The following is a 27,361-nucleotide window of genomic DNA, read 5'->3' as shown; positions in this document are numbered from 1 at the left end:
AGTGACAGCAATGCCCAGAGACAGATCTAAACTCTGTAGTATTAAGCCATTTAATCCAGACAAGCACGGTGGCTCGCACCTGTAATTCCAGCAGTTTGGGAGGCCAAGGTGGACAGATTGCTTGATCCCAGGAGTTTCAGATGAGTCTGGAAAACATAGCAAGACCCCATCACTACAAAACAACTTTAAAAACATTAGCTGAGCACGGTGGCACGTGCCTGTAGTCCCGCTACTAGAGAGGCTGAGGTGGGAGGAGTGCTTGAGAGCAGCAGGCGGAGGTTGCAGTGAGCCGAGATCGAGCCACGGCTCTCCAGCCTGGGCAACAGAGCTAGACCCCATCTCCCCCTCCCCAAAAAACATTATTTAATCTTCCCCACTACCCTTATGAAGGAGATTTTATTGTCTCTATTTTACCTCAGGGGAAATAGTCAAACAGCTGGGGGAGGTTGAGATGTTGACCCAAGAGCGTATGACTAGTCCCTAGTGGAGCCCGGATCCACGCCCAGGCAGGTCAGCTTCAGGGGTTCCCTTACAAATGTTATTATGTGTTTACTTTTAAAAAGTGTAAAATCTGTAGAACAGAAAGAGCAGTGCAAGGAATACCTGCGTCCCCTTCACCCGTAGAACAGAAAGAGCAGTGCGACGAATACCTGCGTCCCCTTCACCCACGTTCACCTTCCTCCCGCTTCCTCTCCTCCTCTCCTGTCCCTCTTCACACACATAACACTCTCTCTCTTCTTCCTTTTGCCACATCACCTGAAAGAAGATGGTTGATAACGGCACTGCTAATATTTCTCTCTGCAACTTCAGGACAGGTGTCTTCTCCTGCACCTGACAAGACAGGACCATGCTTGGGAAAACTCAGTGTCAGTTAAATTACACCAGCATTCCCTCAGTGTCATATTTTTTTCATGCAGGATCCACACAGCATGCGTTGCGTCTGGCTCTGTGTCTCCTTAGTGTCCTCCAGCCCAGCTCCCCGTAGCTCTTCCTGACATTGTACCCTCCGAAGGGTCTGGTCAGTTGTCCTAGAGAACACGGCCACGGTGGATTTGCCTGATGCATTCCTTGGGGTTGGACTTACATCCCACTTCCAGCTGGGACGCCACGCAGGTGATGTGTACTTCCCAGCACATCAACCAGCAAAGGCATCAGCTCTTCTGCCTGTTGCTGACAGATGCCTCCATTGTGAAGGCTCACTTCTCCTTTGTGATTGGTAAGTCATCCATGGAGTGGTGCTTTGGGATGTGGGGACACAGATGCTTCTCCGCTTATGATGGGGCTGCATCCCAATAAACCCATCACAAGTTGAAAATACCGTGAGTTCAAAATGTGTTTAATACCCCTAACCTACCGAGCATCATAGCTCAACCTAGCTGACCTTAAATATGCTCAGAATACTTGCATTTGCCTACGGTGGGGCAAAACCATCTAACCTATTTTATACTAAAGTGCTGACTATCTCATGGAAGATGTTATGAAGTGAAGAAACAGAATGGTTGTATTGTTGCTGAAATACGGTTTTTACTGAATGTGTATGGCTTTTGCACCACCATGAAGTCACAAAATCCTAAGTGGAATCATTGTAAGTCGGAGACCATCTGTATCCTGTTTCCTGATGACCTTTTACTTAACGTATTTGATCAGGCTCCATTAGGCTCCACTATTGATCCCTGGTCCTTGTCTGAGTCAGTTATTACACTGGGGGTTACAAAATGATGATTTTCTCATTCTGCTTTTCTGTCTACACTTACTATAGAAGCATCTACGAGCAGATTCGTCTGTAGAGGAGAGCTTTCCCTTTTCCTCCTCCTCCTCCTCCTCTTTCCTTTTATTTCTCTCTCATCACTAAAGAATCAGGTATTCTTGAAATTTCATGTGTTACAATCTGTTACAGTCATTATTCTTTTTGAAGTTGCAAAATTGTCCCGCCGTGGTCAGTGGGATTCCCTTGAAGCTGGCTTCTGTTTCCTTTTGACCTGACGTCATTAAACTTCGAGCTCTGTAGAAAGAGAGCCTGCGAAATGCCTCCTTCCTGGGCAGGTGAGGCCATCTTCTAGTGGCCCAGGTGCCAGTTGCCGCCAGGCTGTGGGGTGTCAGGTGCTGCTCTCCAGACCTTCGGAAATGGAAACTCGGCTGCGTGAATAATCGGAATGAGAAATTGTTTTCCTTTTCCTTTTGTCAGTATGCCAGAGGGCTGAGTTTGGTTTCTGTAGCATTCACACTCCCTTGCCTGTGCTGGAAGAAAACGGCTCTTCAGGGAGAGCACGGATGGTGATTAAAAATGCATACTCCATGCGGTTGGTGATGAGGTGTCCAGTGAGCATTTGGAGAGGGGAGAGGGGGCTCTTTGTGGCCTTTGTGGCACTGCAGTAATTATGTTAGACGAACGATTACGGTACATAGTGTTTCTGAGCTTCCAACCGTGGTAAGTAATTAAAATTCAGTTGTATTCTAAAAATGTGCTTTTGAGATTGGGATCTCGTTTGGGCGAGGTGTATTTTTTTGTGTGAGGTGCCAGAGGTCCAATTAACCCAAGAAGTCCACATTCCCTGGCTCACCTTGCCACAGAGGCTCTTCAACTGACTGCTTCCGCCCCTTTCTTCCTGTGTCCTGCAGGCGATGGATTTAGAAGTTCCGGTGTTAGCCAGAAACATCCCCGGGAATGCTGCCATGGTGAAGCACGAAGTCACAGGGCTACTGTTTTCCACTCCTCAGGTAAAGAGAAGTTCTTCCCCTTCATTCACTCACGTTGTCTGAATAGTTTTCTTCTGTGTTTGCTGTAGAGAGTCCTTCTGTAGCGCCCAGCATTCCTGTGCTAGCAGCAGGAGCCCTGCAGAGAGCATGCTGTCTTCCGTTACCACCCAGCAGCTGCCTGGGTGTGCCACTAGCAGAAACCTAGGGACAGGAGTGTTGAGTTCTGTTCCTGCTTCTGCCACCAAGTTGCTGTATGGGGCTGGGCCAGATATGTCACCTCTGAGACGTTCGGATTTCTGATTTCCAAAATGGGCACTCTCAGACACAACCTTGTATTTATAGAACGTCTGCTACTTTCAGAGGACGGGCGCCTATGTGATCACTTTCATTCCTTGAAACAAATGCACAAGATATGCAGGGTTCCTGCGTAAATACAGAAACGTGTGTACATCAGGAAATAGAGGAAAGGGCCATATACCTGTCAGTCAGCCCAGCTGGCTGCCTGGTGACTTCTGGGGCACACATGTGTGCCACCACCTCCCAGGAGCATGGAACAGTGCTGCCCCATGTAAGGGCCACAGATGGTGCTGAGGATTCACCCTCCGGGGTTTGCCTGTATCCGACACCCAGAGTGCCTCCTGCAGAGAGTGACCTGGCCGAGTCTCCAAGCACCAGTTTCTCTTCTGGATAAGTGGAGCCTATCGTGACACCTGCCTCTTGGAGTCGTGACATGCACTGAATGTGCTGATGGCAGAGCCATCAGACACATGCTCAGAGCTCAGTGAACACCAGATACTATCAAAACGGAAGGTGTTGGCTGGGTGCAGTGGCTGATGCCTGTAATCCCAGCACTTTGGAAGACTGAGGTGGGAGGATCACTTGAGGTCAGGAGTTTGAGACCAGCCTGGCCAACATGGTGAAACCTTGTCCGTACTAAAAATACAATAAAAAAAAAAAAAGTTGGGTGTGGTACATGCCTGTAATTCCAGCTATTCAGGAGGCAGAGGCAGGAGAATCACTTGAACCCAGGAGATGGAGGTTATACCGAGCTGAGATTATGCCACTGGATTGTGGGCAACAGAGTGAGATTCTGTCTCAAAAAAAAAAAAAAAAAAAAAAGAAGAAGAAAAAGGGAATGCGTTGTCACTGTGTATGCCTCTTGTTAGGCAGTAGTAAATAAAAATCTTTTTTTTTTTTTTGAGATAGAGTCTCACTGTGTAGCCCAGGCCGCAGTGCAGGGGTGTGATCATGGCTCACTACAGCCTTGACCTCCTGAGCTCAAGCAGTCCTCCCACCTCAGCCTCCTAAGTGGTTGGGACTACAGGCATGCACTACCATGCCTAGCTCTAAATTTTGTTTATTTTTTGTAGAGACAGGATCACGCTTTTTTTGCCCAGGCTGGTCTCGAACTCCTGGCCTCAAGTGGCCTCCTGAAGTACTGGGCTTATAGGCATGAGCACCACGTTCAGCAAAAATTAGCTTCTTTAAAAAAAGTTAGGTTCTACTCATTACCATCTTTATTAAAGCACATATGATATTCCGAAATTCAGAAAGTTATGCTTAAAAACTAAAAACTCAAATACTTGAATATTAAGATTTCCTACAGCTGAAGTTTAATTCAAGATCCCTTTCCCTTTCTGTAGTGTGATGATGTGTCATGCTCTTCACTGCCTGCTTCTCACAGAGTTGTAAACAAATTCCAGCATAAACAAGATGAGAGTCAGCTTCACGGGGCTGGGGGTAGTGGGGGCGGTGGCAGGAGGGTCGGGGGAGAGATTGCAAGTTGCAAGGTGTCAGCAAGTCCTGAATGAATGCATTGACCATCCTGGGAAGCAGAGGGAAAGAGCAAAGGTGGGACCCAGGAGTTTATCTATTACTGTCTACAAAAGGCGCAGGTAGTGGGCCAGGCACGGTGGCTCACACCTGTAATCCCAGCACTCTGGGAGGCCAAGGCAGGCGGATCACGAGGTCAGGAGTTCGAGACCAGCCTGGCCAACATGGTGAAACCCCATCTCTACTAAAAATACAAAAATTAGCTGGGTGTGGTGGCACGCACCTGTAATCCCAGCTACTCGGGAGGCTGAGGCAGGAAAATCGCTTGAAACCGGAAGGTGGAGGTTACAGTGAGCCGAGATTGTGCCACTGCACTCCAGCCTGGGTGACAGAGAGAGACTCCATCTCAAAAAAAAAAAGGCTTAGCTAATAGCATTAAAAGCTTCCCTTTTGATAGTAATACCTAAAAGCCCAAATAACATCAGGATAGGAAGAGTTTTCAGTAGTTACTTGTTGATTCTCCAAACAAAGGCTTATTGCCTTTTTACCGTGTTCTATATCTCTCAAAATCAACTCCAGCCAAGCTTCATGTCAGGGAACATTATTCTCACTCTGGAAAAGTGTTCCATTTTTTTTTTCTGTCTCCCAAAAGGCAACGTATATTTACTTTATAGCTCAATTTCAGAGCACCAAAGAAACCACTCCAACTTTATCAGTGAACATCTGAGTAGTAGTCCCTTCTAAGTGGCTATATTAGGCTGAACAGAAGAATGAAAGCGGTTTGGCTCTCCTGATTTCATACGGCCTCTTGTAAGAGACTCCTTTTAATGTTTGCAAATCACTATTGTGCCTCTGCTGTTCTCAGGTCATTTCTGCTAGTTACCGGCTTCCTCTGAGACAGCAGACACAACTCTGCAGCACTCACTGAGTCTAGCTGCAGACTTATTTTGATTCCAGCACTTTCATGTTCATTTCACAAAGGATGTCTAAAAAAACAGAACTCTTCAGGTTTGATATGGGGGAGGCTGCGGTTCTTAGCACGTGTTGAGAAAGCACGCTAGACGCGGATGTCGCACCTGGTTCGCTTTTCCTTCCAGTCTCCTTCTGACTTTACCTAGCACGGGGTAGGAGCTGTTACTTTAAAAACAACATGCATTTTGAATAAGTCTGGGACTCTGGTTCTAACAGTCGGGACTAAGAAACTCAGATCAAAGGAACCACTAGTGGGTTGCCAGGTTGGCAAGATTAAAAATATGGGGCTGGGCACGGTGGCTGGCGCCTGTAATCCCAGCACTTTGGGAGGCTGAGGTGGATGGATCACCGGAGGTTAGGAGTTTGAGACCAGCCTGGCCAACATGGCAAAACCCTGTCTCTATTAAAAATACAAAAATTAGCCAGACATGGTGGCAGGTGTCTGTAATCCTGGCTACTTGGGAGGCTAAGGCAGGAGAATCGCTTGAACCTGGGAGGTGGCGGTTACCTAGGAGGTAGAGTGAGGCAAGATCGCAGTGAGATCACGCCAGTGCGCTCCAGCCTGGGTGACAGAGCTGGGTGTCTCAAAAAAATGAAACGCGTATTCCAGTATGGATTGGAACCAGCATTCCATTTTTTAAGGAGGAATGTCCATGTCAGAACATCGACCTTGTAAAGTTCAAAAAGTTCTGTATGTATATGGTGTATATATTACCATATACACTATTCGAATCAATGCTAAATGTGCAGTTAGGAGTTCTGCATTCATTTTTATTTTCTAACTGAGAAGGTAAAGAAACCCGATACAAAAAGGTGAAGTTCAGCCTGTTAGATTCTATGCTTACTACCCCAGCTACCTATTTTTCAAAACAGAAAACTGATTTTACATCCAGTGAAAGATGTGGGTGACTGTTAAAGGCACTCCTTATTCTTTTCATTTTGTGAATCTTTTATGAACCAGTATCATCAGGGTCCCCCAGAGAAACAGAACCAATAGGAGATAGATAGAAACGTGAGATTTATTACGACAACTGGCTGACATGATCATAGAAGCCAGGAAGTTCCGTCATCTGTTGTCTGTGAGCTGGAGACACAGGAAAGCCAGTGATGCAATTCGTTCTGAGGCTAAAGGCTCAAGAATCAGGGATGTGTACCCCAAAGAAGGGAGGTCACTATCTGGAAGAGACACCTCCACCCCATGTTTATCAAAGCACCATTCCCAATAGCCAAGGTGTGGAACCAACCTAAGTGTCTATCAGCAGATGAATGTGTAAGGAAAATGCGGTACGTATACGCAGCGGAGTACTATTCAGCCATAAAAAGAAGGAGCTGTGTTATTTACGGTTACGTGGCTGGAACTGGAGGTCATTATATTAAGTGAAATAAGCCAGGCACAGAAAGATGAATATTGCACGTTCTTGGAGTCTGAAGGGCAGAGACTCAGGAGCTCGCATGTCTCTGTGCAGGAGAAGATGGATGTCCCAGCTCAAGAAGCCGGACAATCCCCCTTCCTCTGCCTTTTTGTTGTATTTGTATCGGATGGTGCCGGCCCAGGTTGCCGAGGGTGCATTTCTCTCCTCAGTTCACAGATTCAAATGCTAATCTCTTCCAGAAACAGCCTCGCACACATATCCAGAAATAAGGCGTCACCAGCTCTCTGGCCATCCCTTAGCCCAGGCACACTGACACATAAAATTAACCATCATGGAAACTAAACCTAAAAAAGGGACGGAAATGTGACCTTTCTTTTTGAAACCATAACACACACTCCGTGAGTCAGGCAGTTTTTCTGGTAACTAGAGCTCTGTCCCCCTCCTCCCTTCCCGGCACTTGTGTCCTATGGCGGCCCCATGTCTGTGCTCCAGTGAAGGGTTGCACACATCACGCCTTCCAGGGTGGAGTGAGCTGCCGCGTATGTGGTGGGATCGGGGCAGTCACGTGTTCTGGCTGCCTCTTGCAGACCTGCTGGGCTAGTTCTGGGTCTAGACACAATGTCCAGAGCCTTTGAATGAATATTCACATCTCCTCCAAGAAGGTACAGGACTAAGACATCAGCAGTGGCTACAGCAGTGCACTGGTTATCCTGGGTAGGAGCTGTGAGATCTTTAGGGAGAGACTTCCCGACAAACAGGCCTCGGCAAGAAATGAGTCGAGAACACAGTGTGGCCTCTGCTGGGCAGGAGGGTCAAGCTCAGGTGTCTGGAGGGCACACGGCAGGCAGGGCATGAGGTGGCCTGCCCAGGGGCAACCCCCGGGACCTTGAGGTCAGGCAAGCAGCCCTTGCTGCTGTTGCGAGTGGCTGAAAGTCCAATTCTTATATGTGTATTACTGATTTATAAGTGTAGATAACTCAGATTCTAAAATGAGTCTTTTAAACATGGCAGGGACCTAGCTACACATCGGTGGCGAGGTTTGCTGCCAGCCTTGACCTCTGCTCTAGATCAGGGATACCTCTTTTCCACTGACGATGAGAGATGTACCTCAGCCAGGGTACCCCCTGCACACCGACCCCAGGTTACCCCAGATCAGGGCTCCTCTGGCCATCACTGTCCTCCTCACTCAAGACAGAAGAGGTGTCAGCTGTCCCAGGAGGGCCTGCAGCAGGCTCGGGAGTACGGTTGATTCCAGGGTTTGACGTGCTAAAACAACAGTGGGAAGCCAGGCGCGGTGGCTCACTCCTGTAATCCCAGCACTGTGGGAGGCCGGGCTGGTGGCTCACTCCTGTAATCCCAGCACTGTGGGAGGCCGGGCTGGTGGCTCACGCCTGTAATCCCAGCACTTCGGGAGCCAGATTGCTTGAGCCAGGAGTTTAGGGCCTACCACTCTGCCTTCGCTGCTCTGTGGCCATGTGGGCATCTCTGCTCCTCCCTCACAGGTAACTTGAGTTTTCGGCCTCCTTTCCTGCTCTTCCCCGTCTTATTTCCTTCCTGGCACGTGTCGCCGTGCCACACTGCTTGCTCTCCACACCCTCCTCCCCACACTGCTCAGAGTGTTAGATCCAGAAGAGCAGTTTCTCCGATTGTGAAATGGGAAGTGAGGCCTCCTCTGGGGGGGTTGTGCTTTTCCGCATGCAATCCGAGCACCTGAGCAGCACCTGGCACTGAGTGTGTGTTGACAGGTGAATGGCGAATGCAGGGTCCTGGGGTGGGGGTGGCAGCCGTCTGCACAAAGATGATGGGAATCTGGAGGGAAGTTTGCTTTAGGGAGCTTATCAGGACAGCCTACAGAATTGAATAAAAAAAATTTTTGATTTTTTTTAAAAAAATGATGATTAAACATATTCAGCCCTGGTAGGAACAGAATAATCTCTATTTTTATGTACCTCACCCCTGGAAAACTTCCATTTAAGTAAAGCTTTCCAAACCCACTAAAGATCGATTTTTCATTACCACCACAATCCTGTTATTTCTCCTTTTAAGAAGACGAAAAGGGTTGAGCTATTTTCCTAGGTATTTTATTGCTCTGTTTTATAGCTTCAAAATTAAAATCCATTTGACATTTAATAGAAACTGTGAATCTATGCACTCTCCTAGGGTCAGACTTTTAAAGTGTAGCTCAAGCCTATTTTGCTGGGAGGTTCTGTTTGTGTGGTGCACAGCTATAGAAAAACACACATTCTGGAATAATGACAATGGCGAGAGCCAGCATTTGTCCAGTGGGTATTCCGGGTGGGCTCTGGCTGTAGTGTTTTATGGGACTTGCATTTTCACTAAAGATAGCTGATTTTTCTTCAAACCCTAATGACTTTGATTGTCAGTCCACAGTTGAACGCTTGGGAAATATGAGGCCCTGTGGAGAACATCAGCCTCTAAACTTTGGTTCAGGCAGGGTGTGATTGGGTGCCTGGGCTGGTGTTTCGTTGGGGACATGGACTCTCCAGTGAGCTGGTGAGGGTGGGCCCCTTGCCTCGGGCCACTCAGATGGGATGATGCTGGGTGAAAAATGGATCTCCCTGCAGAGCCTGAGCCAGGCAGGGCCGGGAGCACAAAGGGCCCTGCTCTCTGCCCTTCCCTGTTGCTGCCCTGGCAGGCCCTCCTCCCTCTGCCTCCCCTTCCTGCTCTGCCTCCCTTATCTCTCCCTCTCCCTCTGTCTCATCGTCTCCCTGTCTGTCTCTGTAGCTCCTCTCTTCTTCCATCTCTTTCTGTCTCTCATAGGTACTCTGTCTCGTCTCTGTAGCCCTCCTCCTCTCTCTGTCTGTTTTTGTCTCTCATTGTCTCTTCCTCTGTCTCTGTCTCAGTCTCTAGCTCTCTTCCTCTCTCTGTCTCTATCTCCCTGTCTCCCTCCCTCTGTCTCTATCTCCCTGTCTCCCTCCCTCTCCCACCTCCTGTTTTCCACTTAACCATTTTCTAAAGTGGTTCTTCTCACCCTGATTCTATCTCTGTTCTTGGGGAAAGGGATCATAGATTCCTGATTCTATCTCTGTTCTTGGGGAAAGGATTATAGTCCCTGGGCGCAGATTCCCCGGGATGCAGCGTGAGGCAGGAAAGGAAGGCCCTGGCTGGCTGTGCAGCCCCAGCGGCAGGTGCGCACTGAACTGGGCGTGGGCTGAGCTGGATGTGCACTGAGCTGGGTGTGTGCAGAGCTGGGTGTGCATGGAACTCGGTGTGCACCGAGCTGGGCTGCACCAGGCTGGCTGTGTGCCAAGCTGGGTGTGCACTGAGCTGGATGTGTGCTGAGTTGGGTGTGTGCTGAGCTGGGCATGCGCTGAGCTGGGTTTGTGCTGAGCTGTGCATACACTGAGCTGAGTGTGTGCTGAGTTGGGGGTGTGCTGAGCTGGGCGTGCACTGAGCTGGGCGTGCGCTGAGCTGGGTTTGTGCTGAGCTGTGCATACACTGAGCTGAGTGTGTGCTGAGTTGGGTGTGTGCTGAGCTGGGCGTGCGCTGAGCTGGGTTTGTGCTGAGCTGGGCGTACACTGAGCTGGGTGTGTGCTGAGCTGGGCATACACTGAGCTGGGCGTGCACTGAGCTGGGCGTGCACTGAGCTGGGCGTGCGCTGAGCTGGGCGTGCGCTGAGCTGGGTTTGTGCTGAGCTGGGCGTACACTGAGCTGGGTGTGTGCTGAGCTGGGCATGCACTGAGCTGGTGTGCACTGAGCTGGTGTGCGCTGAGCTGGGTGTGTGCTGAGCTGGGCGTAGGCTGAGCTGGATGTGCATGGAGCTGGGTGTGCACTGAGCTGGGTGTGCGCTAAGCTGGGTGTGTGCTGAGCTGGAGGTGCAGTGAGCTGGGCGTGGGCTGAGCTGGATGTGCATGGAGCTGGGTGTGCACTGATCTGGGTGTGCACTAAGCTGGGTGTGTGCTGAGCTGGGGGTGCAGTGAGCTGGGCGTGGGCTGAGCTGGATGTGGATGGAGCTGGGTGTGCACTGAGCTGGGTGTGCACGGAGCTGAGGGTGCATGGAGCTGGGCCTGCATGGAGCTGGGCGTGCATGGAGCCAGGGGTGCATGGAGCTGGGTGTGCACTGAGCTGAGGGTGCATGGAGCTGGGTGTGCACTGAGCTGGGTGTGCACGGAGCTGCAGCGCAGTGAGCCAGGGCTGGGACGCGGGTGAGCCACAAGGTGGGGCTCACGGCTCGGGCACGGGAGGCTAGGCCGTCACCACGGTGCGGAGGCACTCAGGTCTCCTGGCCACCGGGCTCCAGACCAAGTAGGGAGCATGCTGCTTCCATTGCGTCTGGAATTCTCTTAAAATACAGAGAGGGAAGAGGCAGAGAGAGAAGAGCTTCCTTCCCTCTGTGAGCTCAGTCCCCACCTCTGAGGACAGGAGGAGCCATCTCTGCGTCATCCTGACACTAGCTGTTTGCCATCTCCTGGGCCCTTGCGCGGGGGCACCTGTTGCTGTGCAAAGCCTGCTGGGCATCTGCCAGGAGTGTGAGCCCACAGGCTTCAGCGGGGGACTGTGATTAGGGGAGGGGCCAGGCATGGAGGGACCCTCCGCTCCCCCTGCCTGTGCCCACTTCCTGGCGACCTCCTGGCGACCTGCATCAGCACTGACAAATGCAGTTTCCAGTCCGTTGCTTGCTTGCCTAGCAACCAAGCAATGCTGCTGTGGGAATCCGCTCCAAAGGCTGTTTCTGGGGTATCTTGGAATTCAGAGGGAGGAGGATGGTGACTTGCTGGCACTGGTAGAAGCTGTGCCAGTGCCCTGTGGAGGACACCCGTGGGCTGCAGCCTTGGAGGTGACGCCTCAGGGGAAGGCCTGCCTGAAGCCTCAGCCTGGCCTGTTGCAGGGACATGCACAAGTGGCCGGGCACACCATCCTGGGCTCCCAAACCCGCCATGCCCTCTTCCCTGAGCCCTGCTTCCTGTCTGTCCCACTTCTCCTGAGCTCTGTCTCCAAACGCAGCTGGACCCCATCTCCACTGCACTCCTGGCCAAGGCGCTGTGGGGTCTTGCCTGGGCTGTGCAGCAACCTCCTCCTTCCAGCCCGCCCACTCCCTCCCTGCAGCCACAGGCACCAGGCAAAAATCCACTCCACCCACTGCAGCTGAGGACCCTCTGGTGACTTCCCCACTGCACCTAGAAAAAAATGCAACTCCTGGCTGGCTTCTGAGGCACCGCACGGCCCACACAGCCCACCTCCTTGTTCCAGGCTTCTCTGTTCAGGCACCTGAGCTCTGCTCACCCCGGTCTCTGACTGAGCTGCGCCCACAGCTTGCGCCTCCTCAATTGTTCCTTAGTTGAAATCACCTCAGGACTTTTCTTGGTCACCTCGTCTCACTGGGGTCCCCATGGGGGTATCTGTCCCTGCACCTGTGTCTGTGTGCACAGCACTCTTCACCATCTCTACACACCAGTCCCAGCCTGGAAGCCCCCGAGGGCAGCAGCCAGGCCTGTTTCCTCATCAGCACTCCCTCGCACGGACCCCGAGCGGGCTGGTGCTCAGTGAGTACTGGAAGGGATGACTATGCCCCAGTGTACAAGGGGCAGCCATGCGGAGGGCAGGTTTTATTTTCATCTGATAGTGAGTGATGCAGTGACCCACACAGTTGTACTTCAACTGCTGTCTTTTCTTTTTTCAAAGTCACAGATGACAGCAGTCATCCCACCCCATCACTGGCACCTGTCAGATTTTGTCTCCATGCCTAGCAAGGCGTCTCTGAACAGTTTCACGCCAATCACAGGTTCAGGTGCGGAGTCCCACGCGGCAAAACAACAGGATCGCCTTCCCTGCCTGGGTGCCTAAATCCCGTGTAAACGCCGTTGGCTCAGAAATTGTCTTTCTTTTGCCCTCCTTTCCTCTCTCCCTCCCTTTTTCCTTCCTTCCTCCCTTCATCTCCCTCCTTTTCTTCATCTGTCCTTTGCTACCATTTTCTTCTATTTCTTCTCCCTCCTGACTTCCTTCTTCCCCTCCTCCTCCCTCCCTTCCTCTCTCTTTCCATCCCTTTCTCTTTCTCCCTCCCTCCCTTCCTCCCTCCTTTCCTCTTTCCCTCCCTTCCTCTCTCCTTCCCTCCCTCTCTCCCTCCCTCCCTCTCTCCCTCCCTCCCTCTCTTTCTCCCTTCCTCTCTCTCTCCCTCCCTTCCTCTCTCCCTTCCTCCCTCCCTTCCTCCCTCCCTCCCTTTCTCCCTCCCTTCCCCCCTCCTTCCCTCTCTCCCTCCCTCCCTCTCCCTCCCTCCCTCTCTCTCTCCCTCCCTCTCTCCCTCCCTTCCTCCCTCTCTCCCTCCCTTCCTCCCTCTCTCCCTCCCTTTCTCTCTCTCTCCCTCTCTTCCTCTCTCCCTTCCTTCCTCCCTTCCTCCCTCCCTTCCCCCCTCCTTTCCTCTTTCCCTCCTTTCCTCTTTCCCTCCCTTCCTCCCTCCCTTCCTCCCTCCCTTCCTCCCTCCCTTCCCCCCTCCCTTCCTCTGTCCTTCCCTCTCTCTCTGCCTCCCTCCCTCTCTTTCTCCCTTCCTCTCTCTCTCCCTCCCTTTCTCTCTCCCTTCCTCCCTCCCTTCCCCCCTCCTTTCCTCTTTCCCTCCCTCCCTCTCTCCCTCCCTCCCTCTCTTTCTCCCTTCCTCCCTCTCTCCCTCCCTTCCTCTCTCTCTCCCTCCCTTCCTCTTCCCCTTCCTCCCTTCCTATGCACCATTGCCCTCATCATTCCTCATTAGTGAGCTCAACCTTCCTTTGAGTTTTGCCAGGAGAATCCATAAGGAAGATGGCTAGCATCTGTTAAATGCTTGTTCTTCAGATACCAAATGTTATACGTGGATTATCCTGTTTAACCTGCAAAATGACAAATGTGTTTTATTAGCCCCATTTCCTAGATGAGCAAACTAAGGCGCAGAGGAATTAACTTCCTCAAGGCCCAGAACCTGGTCAGAGGTGCAGCTGAGGTTCCTCCTGGTTTTGAGTTTTATTGATTTCTGACTGAGAAATGTAAAGATTGTACCCATGTGTGGTAGACCACTCAGTGTTCCGCTGTGTGCGCGCACTGTGCAGTGATGAAATCCAGCTCCTTCACCGTTCCGTCCCCACACATACTTGTTTTTTGGAATGAGATCATTTAAGATCCACTCTCAGCAATTTTCAGGTATGCTGCAGTCACCGGGCTGCCCACAGGTCTCCAGAACGCAGCCTCCTAACTGGAGCTTTGGAATCACTGGCCACCGTCTCCCATTTCCTCTCCTGCAGCCCCCTGGCCGCTGGTGACCACACCGCACTCTGTTTCTATGAACTTGACTTTTTAAAGAATCGCATATAGGTAAAATGATGCAGTATTTGTCTTCCTGTGCTTTTTTTTATTTTAAGTTGTGACAGAGTCTTGCTCTGCCACCCAGGCTGGCGTGCAGTTGTGCGATCTTGGCTCAGTGCAACTTCTGCCTCCCGGGTTCAAGCGATTCTCCTGCCTCAGCCTCCCCAGTAGCTAGGATTACAGGCACATACCACTACACCTGGCTAATTTTTGTATTTTCAGTAGAGATGGGGTTTCACCATGTTGGCCAAGCTGGCTGGTCTCGAACTCCTGACCTCGTGATCTGCCTGTCTCGGCCTCCCAAAGTACTGGGATTATAGGCGTGAATCACCACACCCAGACCATCTTTCTGTGTTTTTTAAATTTAGGTTTTAATTTTTGTGTGTACATAGTAGTTACATGTATTTTGGAGCGTCGTGAGATATTCTGACACAGACATGCAGCACATAATAATTGCATCGGGGTATGTCTATGTTCTCAACCATCAGACTACTGTCTCTATCAGGAGGAGTGGAATCTGATGTTTTTAATTAAAAATAAGTTTTATGTTATATGAACACTTTTATAGAAAAATTGAAAGTGTGCAAATTTAAAATATCCATAACTTACAATTTGGAGACAGCCTCCTATCCCAGAATGTTCTCGTTAGGACATATGCAGGTGTGCTGTGTCGTTTCTGAGGAAGGCCCCTCTGCACAGGGAGTTCTGCAGCCTCTGGGTTGCCTGGCACGTGCCAGAAGCTATGTGGGCTCAGCTGTCGCCACTATCAGGCAGAGCCATGCATGGCACGTCCATCCTGTTTCCTGGTGTCTTATGGGTGGTGAGACAGCAAAGCTCCTCTTCCCCTTCTGGCATTTGCACACCAGAGGCTCACTGTGCCGGTCAGAGGAGAGCTGTTCTTTGAGGAGGGAAACAGTGCAAGACCTGGGTAGCTAACAGCAGGGTCACTGACCACCGGAGAATCCGTGTTTCATTCCTGCCCTTCCCGGGGCTCCATGGCTCCTGAAACGCACGATGCAGGGTTAGTGTGGCTTGAAGGCTTTGCCATGGCTGAGGCAGGATGGAGCAAGAGCCCTTGCCCTCTGTAAGCTGGGAGGGTCCATGGACATCCGTGTGAACAAGGACTCTCCATCAGCCAGGTGCCTGCTAGTGTAAGTGCACTGAGTTGGCAGGTGGGCCCCGATTGCAGGTTTGTGGCTATGGTGATGTCACCCAGGTGTGCTGGTCAGGAGCCCTAGTAAGAATTCAGCGTGGCTGAGCATCCCCCGACCCCTCACCCAACTCTGTTATTGCCCTTCCTTCCCTCCTTCCTTCCTTCTTTCCTTTCATTTCTTCCTTCCCTCCCTTTCCTTCCTCCCTTTCCTTCCCTTTCCTTCCTCCCTTTCCTTCCCTTTCCTTCTTTCTTTCTTTCCTCCCTTCCCTTGCCTCCCCTCCCCTTCCCTTCCCTTCCCTCCCCTTCCCTTCCCTTCCATCTTTCCTTCTTTTCCTTTTCTTTCCTTTACTGTCTTGTCTTTCTTTCTTCCTCACAGAGTCTCACTCTGTTACCCAGCCTGGGGTGCAATGGTGTGATCTTGGCTCACTGTAACCTCTGCCTCCTGGGTTCAAGAGATTCTCCTGCCTCAGCCTCCTGAGTAACTGGGATTACAGGCATGCACCACCACATCTGGCTAATTTTCTTTTTGTATTTGTAGTAGAGGTGGGGTTTCGCTATGTTGGCCAGGCTGGTCTTGAACTCCTGACCTCAAGTGATCCACCCACCTCAGCCTCCCAAAGTGTAGGCATTACAGGCGTGAGCCATCGCGCCCGGCCTCCTCTCCCCCAGGCATAACCAGAATAATGGCAGGTTTACTTCCACGTTTTTATGGGCTGCTCTTTCCCTCCAACTTCCTCCTGCTCTAACCCTGCCAAGCCGTCTCAGGAGCCCAGAGGAAAGTCTCCCAGGCTCCCTCTTTCCTCGCTTCCCTGCCTCTCACCTTTCCTTCAAGATGCCCACCTCCTCCCCACCAACCCCCAAAACACACCAGAGCAGCAGAAGCACCCATCAGCCAGCCGAGTGTGTATTGGAATGGCTGGTGTTCTGCTCGGCTCGTCGTCTGGGAAGTGAGCAAATGAGAAGCACAGAAAACATTCCTGTGGTTGTTTTTAGCTTCATCGGTGGCTCCCAGGTTTCCCCTGTCGTGGAGGCCTGGCGGGGAGAGGAAAAGGCTTGGTGATCTGTGCTCCACACCGGTGCAGCGGTGCTCGGAGGGGGACAGTCTGGGTCCAGATGCCTTTTCTGCCACTCAGTGGTGTCTTAACCTCAGGCAGGTTCCTGGGTGACCTGGGCTCCCATCTCTTGATCTGTGTGTGTGAACTAGGAATAGTCCAGATTCCTAGTTCCTTTTCTGCAATTCCAAAATTCAAACAGCACTTGAAAAACAGTCAGGGCCCACCCGCCAGCTCTGTGCAGTTTTCCCAGCAGGCACCTGGCTGATTGCGGAGTCCTCGTTCACACGGATGTCCACGGACCCGCCCAGCTTACAGAGGGCAGGGCTCTAGCTCCCTCCTTCCTCGGCCACAGCAATGCCCGCGGGCCACACTAACCTTGCGTCGTTGGTTTCAGGAGCCATGGAGCCCCGGGAAGGGCAGGAATGAAACACGGATTCTCCGGTGGTCAGTGACCCTGCTGTTAGTTACCCAGGTCTTGCACTGTTTCCCTCCTCAAAGAACAGCTCTCCTCTGAATGGCACAGTCAGCCTCTGGTGTGCAAATGCCAGAAGGGGAAGAGGAGCTTTGCTGTCTCGCCACCCATAGGACCACTCTTTTTAGTGAGTTTGTTGCCAAAACTCCTATCTGAACTAATGTGAAGTTACCTGGGGCTTTGTCCTGCGTCACGGGACTGTTCATACATTTTGATAAGAAACAGTGATGCGTTGTCAGCAGGCACAGCCTTAGACCTCACTGGAGAGGATATACAATAAAAGCTTGGCCGGGCATGGTGGCTCATGCCTGTAATCCCAGCACTTAGGGAGGCTGAGGTGGGTGGATCACGAGGTCAAGAGTTCGAGACCAGCCTGACCAACATGGTGAAACCCCATCTCTACTAAAAATACAAAAGTTAGCCGGGTGTGGTAGCGTGTGCCTGTAGTCCCAGCTACTCAGGAGGCTGAGGCAGGAGAATTGCTTGAACCTGGGAGGCAGACATTGCAATGAGCTGAGATTGCACCACTGCACTCCAACCTGGACAACAGAGTGAGACTCCATCTCAAAAAAAAAAAAAATACTTCGACTGTAGCAGCCGAATTATTAAAATCAGTCAGGTCCTGAATTCTGAAACCTCATTCTGTGTACATGGTTGAGCACTGGACGCATGTTGGCTGCTGTTGTTAATTTCTGGCTGGATCCCGACCTCCACTGGAGGCTTTTGGCCAGAGGCCAGCTCTCTCTTTCCTAAAGAACTGTTGAAGAAAGAAGCGTTTACCCCTCACTGAGGCCGTCCTCCCCTCAACCAGGAGGGCAGGTGAATCGGATAGGGATTCGCTTTCTCACCTGGTGGCGCTCCTTTGTTTAGTGTCCCACCTGCACCTGCACCTGCAAACTTCCTTCCTCGTGCTACAGATTCCCACGCTCCATCACTCCGGAGCACCCACCACGTCTGAGGTGGCCTGTTAGATACACGCGCAGGGCCTGAGCATGGAGCTTCTCTGGCTCAGTGTGCGTGCACAGGGCCCACTGCCAGATTCACTGGGGGTTAGTCTTGGAATGGACATCAGACTCAAGCATTGTAACTGGGGTGGGGGGCTCTGTTTCCTAAAGAACTGTTGAAGAAAGAAATGTTTAGAAAACGCACATTCCTGGACCCCACTCTCCACCTACCCAGTCAGCATCTTGGGGGCTGAGGGCCCGTGTGTGGGGCGTGTGTGTTTTACAAGCTCCGTTAGAGATTCTTACAGCCGGGTTTGAGAAGCAAAACCTCCGACGAAGCCTTAATTAACTCAAAGGTTCCAACCAGAAAGGCCCAAGGAAAACCGGTAGTCTTTAGCGACGGCAGCCTGTGCCCGTCTTAAGAAACTTCCTCGTCAACATCTCCCATCAAGAAGCTGTTGTGTTTGAAGCAGCGGGAGAGCAGCTTCGGGGCTGTTTAATTTAACACACCAAGCCTGAGACTCAGAGTTTTCCTATGATTGACTATAGCTCATCTTGGAAAAATAAGTATATATCACTTGCTGAAGGTTGTCAGAATGTAATGCTCTTTTAAACCATAACATTTTAAATCTGCCAGCCCCAGCATGTGCCCTGCTCAAGGCTTTTGCTTCTCATGGAGGAGTTCCTTTCCCTTTTGTTCTGTGGCTTTGAGATAACATCATCATGAGAAGGATTGTGATGGGGTTCTAATATTCATTTTATAAAACAGGTACTGGCCAGGCTCAGTGGCTCACACCTGTAATCCCAGCACTTGGGGAGGCCAAACCAGGCGAATCACTTGAGGACAGGAGTTCAAGAGCAGCCTGACCAACATGGGATAACTGTCTCTACTAAAAGTACAAAAATTAGTTGGGTGTGGGGGCGCAAGCCTGCAATCCCAGCTACTTGGGAGGCTGAGGCAGGAGAATCGCTTGAACGCAGGAGGCGGAGCTTGTGCAGGTTGCCTAGCTTGTGCCATCGCACTCCAGCCTGGGCGACAGAGAGAGACTCCATCTCAAAAAAGTAAAAAGACAAAACGGGCACCACTTCTCTTCCTCTGGATCTTGGTGAAACCTAAGGGGGATGGAGCAGGTCGAAAGGATTCAGTGAGAAATGTTCCACCAGCAGCTCCAGACTGCTCAGACAGGAAGAAGGTCTGAGGACGGCCATCTACTAGTTAAGTAATTACTCCATAAACACCAAACCCTGCTTGTTTGCATGACTTTTTATTTCACAAGTGCATTACCTGAGCCAGCGCTGGCACACCTGTGGCCCTAGATCTGGTCTGCACCTGTGTTTTGTTGAGTTTGCTGCATTCTTAAAATATTGAATTGCTTGTTGCTGTTTAACATGGAACACTTTTACATAAATATCCAGAATTTAAACCTCTCTTGAAAAAAGAAAAGAAATGCGGCAACCTTCACAGGCCTGTATTTACCCTGTGGCGGGCGCACACCTCTCACTTCACCTGCTGGGCCCCCAAGGCGTCTGTGTTTCCCACCGCTGATCAGGACCGAGGCGAGGCTTGCTTTTGCACTCTCTTGAGATATGGAATTTCTGTACTTGGCTTGGCTTTGAGTTTTTAGCGTCTGTTCTCTGTAATGCCTCATGAGTTCTTTTTCCCCTTCCCTCTCCTTCTTTTCTCTTTTGTTTTGAGACAGAGTTTTGCTGTTGTTGCCCAGGCTGGACTGCAATGAATGGCGCAATCTCAGCTCACTGCAACCTCCTGCCCCCAGGTTCAAGAGATTCTCCTGTCTCAGCCTCCCAAGTAGCTGGGATGACAGGCACCCGCCACCACAACCAGCTCATTTTTTTTTTGTATTTTTAGTAGACACAGGGTTTAACCATGTCGGCCAGGCTGGTCTTGAACTACTGACCTCAGGTGATCTGCCCTCCTCGGCCTCCCAAAGTGCTGGGTTTACAGGTGTGAGCCTCTGTGCCTGGCCTGTGAGTTATTTTCAAAAATCATTTTCAAGAGTAGATCACGGTATAGCCGAGCGTAAGATCCTGAGCGGCAGCCCCTCCTCCAGGGGTATAGAGTGTGCGTGGCTGTCAGCCAGTTGGCATTCCCGCAGCTCCTGATGGAAACCTGAGTTGAACCTGTAGTGCCTGGACTGGAGGGACCCGTCTCAGGGACACTCAGGGGTATACCTCCTGCTGTGTAGCTCTCCGGTGCATTTAATGAGGTGTCAGGTGTCACGGCTGATGTCTGGCGTGGGGTGTCAGGTGTCATGGCTGATGTCTGGCGTGGGGTGTCAAGCCTGGCACAACTCACCGCCTCTGTGTGAGTGCCCGGCCCTGCCTTCCTGTAGACGGCGTCTTCCTGAGGTGGGGCGAATCCCGGCAGTGGGTCAGGAATCCCCATGTGACCTGGGTGGCCTAAGAGGCTGGAGGGAGCAGCTGTTTCCCGCGTTCTCTTCTTAGAAGGAGGGAACTATCTTTTTCAGAAGACACCGACTGACTCTCCCTCCCATCTTGTTATGGGAGAGTGGTCCCAATCCAGACCCCAAGAGAGGGTTCTTGGATCTCACGCAAGAAAACTCAGGGCGAGTCCATAAAGTGAAAGCAAGGTTATTAAGAAAGTGAAGGAGTGAAAGAATGGCTGCTCTATAGACAGAGGAGCCCTGAGGGCTGCTGGTTGTCCATTTTTATGGTTATTTCTTGATGATATGGTAAACAAGGGTGGATTGTTCCTGCCTCCTCTTTTTAGACCGTATAGAGTAACTTCCTGACACTGCCATGGCATTCACAAACTGTCATGGCGCTGGTGGGAGTGTGGTGGTGAGGACCACCAGAGGTCACTCTTGTCGCCATCGTGGTTTTGGTGGGCTTTAGTGGCTTCTTTACTGCATTCCGTTATCAGCAAGGTCTTCATGACCTGTGTCTTGTGCTGACCTCCTATCTCATCCTGTGACTTAGAAAGCTTCACCTCCTGGGATTGCAGCCCAGCAGGTCTCAGCCTCATTTTACCCAGCTCCTATTCAAGACGGAGCTGCTCTGGTTCAAATGCCTCTACCAATCTCAGTGGCCAGACTTGGGTCAAGCACTGGCGAGGAGAAGAGGTTAACAGTGTTGGTTCTCTATTGCGTGTAACAAATCACCACAAACTCAGCAGCCTGAAGTCACACTCACGTGCCGTCTCACAGTTTCTGTGGGTCTACGCTCTGGGCGCAGCCAGGTGGGTCCTCGGCTTGGGCTCTCACGTCTCACCAGGCTGCACTCTGTCCGGGTGGCTGGGCCACGTTCTTATCTAGAGCACAGTTGGTGGTGGGGTTCAGTTTCTTGTGATCGTGGGACTAAGGCCATTGCTCTCTCACTGGTTATTGGCCAGGGGCCACCCTCCTCAGCTCTTAGAAGCTGCCAGGACAGGTGCCCCTCGATGTGTGATGGGGTTACATCTCAATAAACCCACTGGAAGTTGAAAATGCACTCAACAGCCTGGGCAACACAGTGAAACCCTGTTTCTAGAAAAAATAAGAAAATTAGCCAGATGCAGTGGCATGTGCCTGTATTCCCAGCTACTCGGGAGGCTGAGGCAGGAGGATCTCTTTAGCCCAGGAGCTTGAGGCTGCAGTGAGCTGTGATCGTACCACTGCACTCCAGCCTGCGTGACAGAGTGAGACCCCATCAATAAAAAATTTAAAAAGGTCAGGTGCAGTGGCTTACACTTGTAATCCCAGCACTTTGGGAGGCTGAAGTGGGCGGATCATGAGGTCAGGAGTTCAAAACCAGCCTGACCAACATGGTGAAACCCTGTCTCTACTAAAAATACAAAAATTAGTGGGGTGTGGTGGTGGGCGCCTGCAATCGCAGCTACTCAGGATGCTGAGTCAGGAGAATCACTTGAACTCGGGAGACAAAGTTTGCAGTGAGCCAAGATTGTGCCGCAGCACTCCAGCCTGAGTGACAGAGTGGGACTCCATTAAAAAAAAAAGAACATGCACTTAATACAGCCACCTCTGGAGCATCATGGATTAGCCCAGCCTACCTCGACAGTGCTCGGAACACTCCCACTAACCTACAGTTAGGCAAAGTCATCCAACACAAAGCCTGTTTTTATAGTACGGTTTTGCATATCTCATATAATTGATCAACCACTGTACTGAGAGTAAAACACAGAATGACGGTGTGGGTGCCTGACGTGCAGTTTCTGCTGAAGGCATATCGCTCTCACACCACTGTCAGACTGAAACACCTGAAGTCACTCCGTCGTAAGTTGGGACGGTCTGTGGTTTCTTGCCCTGCGGCAACATGGAGTCTCCCCTGCTCGGCTCTGCTGAGATGAAGGCCCCTGTAAATCATGCTGTCGAGGGAGCCACATCCCCGGTCCTTTGCCATATTCTGTTGGTTGCAGGCAAGTGCACCCACACTCATGCCACGGGCAGGGTGCCTGCAGTCAGCCCAGGGTGTGTCAGTCACACCACAGTTGGCTAGGACAAATCAGGACCAACTTTCGGAAGTGGAGATCACGTTGCAAAGGGGTAGAATTTCAAAAATTCACAACTCTCTTGATGAAGAGGAGGAGCTGAATGCCTGGCAAGAGTGTCAGTTATACACTGCTGTGTAACTAAGAATCCCAAAAGTCGGGACAACTACCACCATTTTATCTGTTTGCAATTTCCCGAGTCTGCAGTTTGAGCTGGGCTCCTGGGGCAGCGCTTCTGCTGGGCCTGGGGCCACTTGTCCAGTAATGGTCTTCTGGCAACCCTATGGCTGGGTGGCCCAAGATGGCATCACTCATGGTGCTGGCCATTGCTCAGTGCCTGTGTTCATATGACCTCTCTTACCCCAGGAGGCTAGCCCAGACATTGCCTTACATGGTGGTCTCCAGGGCTGCAACAGGGCCCAGGGTCATGGAAACTTCAGAAGCATAAGAGCTTTTGAAGTTTTGCGTGGAAGACGGACTGCATCACTTCTCATGTATTCTGCCAGTCAAAAGCTGAGGCGGGCGGATCACAAGGTCAAGAGATTGAGACCATCCTGGCCAACATGGTGAAAGCCCGTCTCTACTAAAAATACAAAAATTAGCTGGGTGTGATGGCGTGCGCCTGTAGTCCCAGCTACTCGGGAGTCTGAGGCAGGAGAATTGCTTGAACCCAGGAGGTGGAGGTTGCAGTGAGCCGAAGTTGTGCCACTGCACTCCAGCCTGGCGCCTGGTGACAGAATAAGACTCTGTCTCAAAAAAAAAAAAAAAAAACAAAAAAAACAAATTACTCAACCAAGTGAGATTCACCGGGGCGGGGTGGGGAATAGACCACACCCGCTCAGTGGGGAGAGTGGCGGTGTCACGTTGCAGAGATGCGCGCAAGGGGATGGAGGGTGTGGCCGCCTTTGCAAACCATCTGCCCTGGTAAGCAAACGACAGAGTCTGTGCCCACATGCATTTCTCATGTCCACAGGCGTGTGTCCAGCAGATTACTGATGCAGACACAGAGGAGCTTTTAGTCCAGAAGAAAAGAATCCCAGAGTCTCAGGGAGTGACTTATGATTTAGGAGAGAATTTTTCTTTTTCTAATGATTTTCCTCTCCTTTCTTTCTGTCACTCATCCAGGGTTTCATTCAGCGAGCAGCTAAGATGCTGCTCACCTGTCACCCACCTCTTGCTTTATTTAAGTCTCTGTGTTTTGTTCACTCTTCCATGCAGAGAGAAAAGAAGAGTGTGTTTTACCACAACCTTTCCTAGAAACTCTGTCCTTCAGGATTCTGTGGTAAAGGGGCCATGAATTCTGTAGGAATAATAAGCAGAGTGGGGTGGGGGGTGGGTTTCAACCAAAGTCTCCACATCAGACAAATCGAAGATATGACCAGCATCATAAAATAATATACCCAGCTATAAGCATCTCAAATAATTTTAATAAGAACATTGTTCTGCTCTGAAACAGGAATAAATATGTTATATTTTTATTATAAAACAACCACCAATTTACTACAAAGTGTAAACATAATCTATAAAAATATAATTCTACTGTACCATAAATATTACTATTTATATTGCTAGCTATAAAAGGCATTCAGCATTTAATTAACAATAATTTTGCGAATATGTTTATGTTCCTTTTTAAAAGCAAAAGCCTTGTATATTAATCTGAGGCGTTGCTCCCTTCTTGGAATTTACGTGGGCTGTTGGGGAGTAACCGTGGCGATGATAGCTAAGTATGTACCGGGCTTTGCTCAGAATTCTGTGTTTGCAGTAACCCATCTGCTGTCCTCTCAACACCCTAGGAAGGAGGTGTGTGATTACCCCTGACTGACAGTTGAGGAACTGAGGCACGGGAGGGTAGGAAATTTACCCCCCACCAGGCACATGAAGGGTAGGGTGTGAATGTAAACCCACGCCTCCTGGATCAGGAGCTGTGCTGTAGACTTACTGGCAAGCGTAAAGAATAATGACTGGTCCCCTCCTTTCCCTCAATACCCTTTAACAGGCAAAATACTTCCAGTTTTTTTTTCCAGTTCTGAAGGGCTTTGCTATTTAAACCAGGTCAGCAGGAGCATTCTTTCATTACCGGGCCAAGGGTCTGAGGGCCTTCATCAGTAATGGGCATAAGCAGAAACACAGCTGGGAGCTGAGCTGCAGAAGGCAAGCCCCCCTCCCCCCGCTTCATGCCAGTAGCCCCTGGGACCTGGGGCAGGGCTGGCTTTACCGATTAAGTGGCCATCACTCCTCTGCAGATGGGAAATGGGCTCCGAGAGGCTCACTAGCTCGCCCAAGGCCACACAGCTGAGTTATGTTGTTCAGAAGAATTTGAACCCAGCTCTGACTCTGAAGCACTAATGCTTTCCACTGCCCCAGACACCATCATATTGTGAAGACAGGCTCGGCTCTGCACCCCGGGAAGACGACAGAACCAACACAAAGGAAAACCAGTGGGGCCGGGGTGATATCCTGTGGGGCTGTGGGGCACAGACCCTGGGGTAAGGCCTAAGTTCACATCTCAGGCTCGGCTTGTGAGAAGGAAGAAATGGTGGATCTGAGCGTCTCTGGGAACAGAGCTGGGATTGTTGATCTCGGGAAAGGAGTTGGTAGCTCCAGTATCTTTCATGGTGTTCATCACAGCATATGTGTGTGTGCACCTGTGTATACATGTGTGTGTACCTGTGTGTATGTGTGCACCTGTGTGTGTGCATATATATTATTTCCTGCTCAGTCTCAATGTTTGCATTAACTCCCATCCTTCCGAAAAGTCACCTTCTCCAGGCCCAGGAGGCAGACACAGGCTCTCGGGTGCATTTGCAAAATCTCCCTTCTTCAGTTTTTATGTCTATGTCTCCTTCCTTTTTTTTGCAGGAGTTTGTTCATCTGGCGAAGAGACTGGTTAGTGATCCTGCATTAGAAAAGGCAATTGTAACGAACGGAAAGGCGTACGTGAGAATGTATCATTCATGGCAGGTGGAAGGAGACACCTACCAGCAGCTCATCAGGAAGCTGGAAGGCAGCGGTGAGGACTGAGGACCCGCCTCATCAGACACCTGCTCTCCGACTCATGGCTCTGGGTGGACACTCAGAGCCTGGGTCACATGGGTCCAGTCCAGTCCAAATCAAACCAACCTTAGCAGAATCCTAGAAAACGTTGGTCGTGAGTCCGCAGAGACACTGCGTTCATCCCGTATCTTTCTGTGGTTCAGATGCTGACCCAGGCGTGTTCACCTGCCGGTCCTGAGGGAGGTGCATGAGTGACTGGGTGACTGGGACAGGAAAAGGGAAACTGGTTTCCAGGGAATTTGGGAGAGAATTTGATTACCTGCTCTAGGGCTTTGGTGCAGGCAAGAGAGACTTATTTTCAGGCAGTCGTGGTTCAGGCCCCTCACCTGCCTCCTGACTGACCTCTCCCCGTCATTGCCACTTTCAAAGGCAAAAGCAAAAAACAGACATGTCAGCCAGACCGAGTCCTAGCAGCGTTTCTGTTGTGAACTCAACTCTGACAGGCATGCGGGTGGCCCCAGGCTTCTCTGAACACTAGAAAGCGCTGTGAGTGAGTTCACGCCTGGCTCATGTCACTTTTCAAGGGTGGAATTGCAAGTTGTGCCTTTTAGAAAGGCGGCCAGGCTGCTCGTAGGCCCCACCCACCTCTTGGCAGAATTTGAGTGGAAAACCAGGTTGGAGCAAACGCCATGTCTCCCGTAGCCTGCACAATGCTCCAGTGAGCCTGAGATGGAGGCCTGGGGCTTCTGGTTCCAGGGTGGGCCCTTCCCCTTCCCACATCAGGGACCTGGGGATGGGTGTTGGAAGGGTCACCAGCCTCCAGCCTTTGGCAGGATGGAACTCAGGTCTGCAGGGCTTTGCAGCCACACAGTGAGGTCCTCCCGGGGCCAGCCCCGCCATCATGGTAATGGAGACCTCTCCCCGTCCATGTCATCTGCGTCACATCAGGACATGCAGTCTTCCCTGTCCTCTGCGAGTAGAATTTGCCTGGGAAAACCTCCACTGAATACTGAAATTGTGGCATGCCCGTGGATTCCTTACAGCCATTGGGGAATGTGGCATTTCCCAACACTTGTGGGTAGAAAGCAGACTACTTTGAGGAGGTGAGAAGACAGAGCTGGGGCAGAGCCTCGCTGTGGGAAGCCTTGGGTTTAGAGCCCCCCAGTACTGTGCTTGCTTCAGCGTTTAGGATATCTGACTTTCCGCTTCCATAGTTTCAACCATCATTTTTTTTAAAATGGCACAACCTACATCTTGTTTTTAAAAGAAGTAGCTTCAAATTAAACTTCTTAAACTCGATGCCCTGGGGATGAGAACAAGTTTGGATCTCGTGCGGTGTAATTTCATGTTTCATTCTGCCGCCTCCCTCACAGAACAGAATCGCTTTCCAGAAAGGCAGTTAACGGGAACCAGCAGGCTCCCAGTGGTGGGACGGCGGCTCAACAATGCCTCCCATCGCCCCCGCTTCACCCTTTTTTTCCTCTGAGGGGCCCCAGGGTTACAGCGTTCATGTCTAGCTGTGGGGACAGAGGAGGGAGAGGCAGAGCCTGGTCTGAATCTGGAATAATTAATGCCACCCACAGAAAAGGCCCTGCGAGGCCCAGTGTTGTCTTAGAGCTAATGATGCTGCTGTTTACAAAGCACTGATTGTCCGGAAGCTCGAGTCTGTTCCTCCTTGAGTGACCCCGTAGCCGCCTGACCTCCACGGTACCTCCACACCACCACGTCTTTGTAGGAGAATGTGCACGTGCCCCATGCACTAGGGAGAAGGGCACGTTTTTAAATTAATAAAAAGTGTCACCATCAGCCATGTGAAAATAGCCTCCGTTTCTTCCCACGGTGAGCTGTGCTCTGCAAGGAGCAGAACCCTTCCCCCCACCCCCCACCGCTCCCACCAGGCCCGGGCCTTCAAAGGAAGTGCAGACAGTTAAGCATCTAGTCACGAGGGGGTTAAAATGCAGCCACTTTGTGAATACTCAAGTATAGACGTAAGACCACGGCTTTTCCGTGAGTGTTCTAGATGGTGTCAGTTTCACACTCAGTTCACTTTATGTTTACACATTTATTTATTTTTATTATTATTTTTGAGGCAGAGTCTTGCTCTGTCACCCAAGCTGGAGTGCAGTGGTGTGAGCTCCACTCACTGCAACCTCTGCTACCCGGGTTCAAGTGATTC

General features: G+C 50.9%; 1 protein-coding gene across 4 annotated transcripts in view; it reads left to right on the top strand.

Annotated features, from left to right (window-relative positions):
* The window catches only part of GLT1D1 (glycosyltransferase 1 domain containing 1), a 121,405-nt gene extending 94,414 nt beyond the window's left edge, over window positions 1–26,991 (top strand). For 2 of the 4 annotated variants that reach the window (XM_064379576.1, XM_064379577.1), the window contains 2 exons: window positions 2,620–2,718; window positions 25,051–26,160. In XM_064379576.1, coding sequence (XP_064235646.1) covers window positions 2,620–2,718; window positions 25,051–25,212 — 261 coding nt within the window. In that variant the 3' untranslated portion in view covers window positions 25,213–26,160. Of the gene's footprint in view, window positions 1–917; window positions 2,719–25,050 lie in introns of those variants that run through there. The other 2 variants (XM_064379575.1, XM_064379578.1) reach the window with 2 other exon arrangements.
* The last annotated feature ends 370 nt before the right edge of the window (window positions 26,992–27,361 follow it).

Source organism: Aotus nancymaae, unplaced genomic scaffold (assembly GCF_030222135.1).
Source record: "Aotus nancymaae isolate 86718 unplaced genomic scaffold, 86718_ANA_hifiasm-v0.15.2.pri h1tg000021l, whole genome shotgun sequence".
NCBI classification, from domain to species: Eukaryota; Metazoa; Chordata; class Mammalia; order Primates; family Aotidae; genus Aotus; species Aotus nancymaae.
This window is presented reverse-complemented; position numbering and strand designations above follow the sequence as displayed.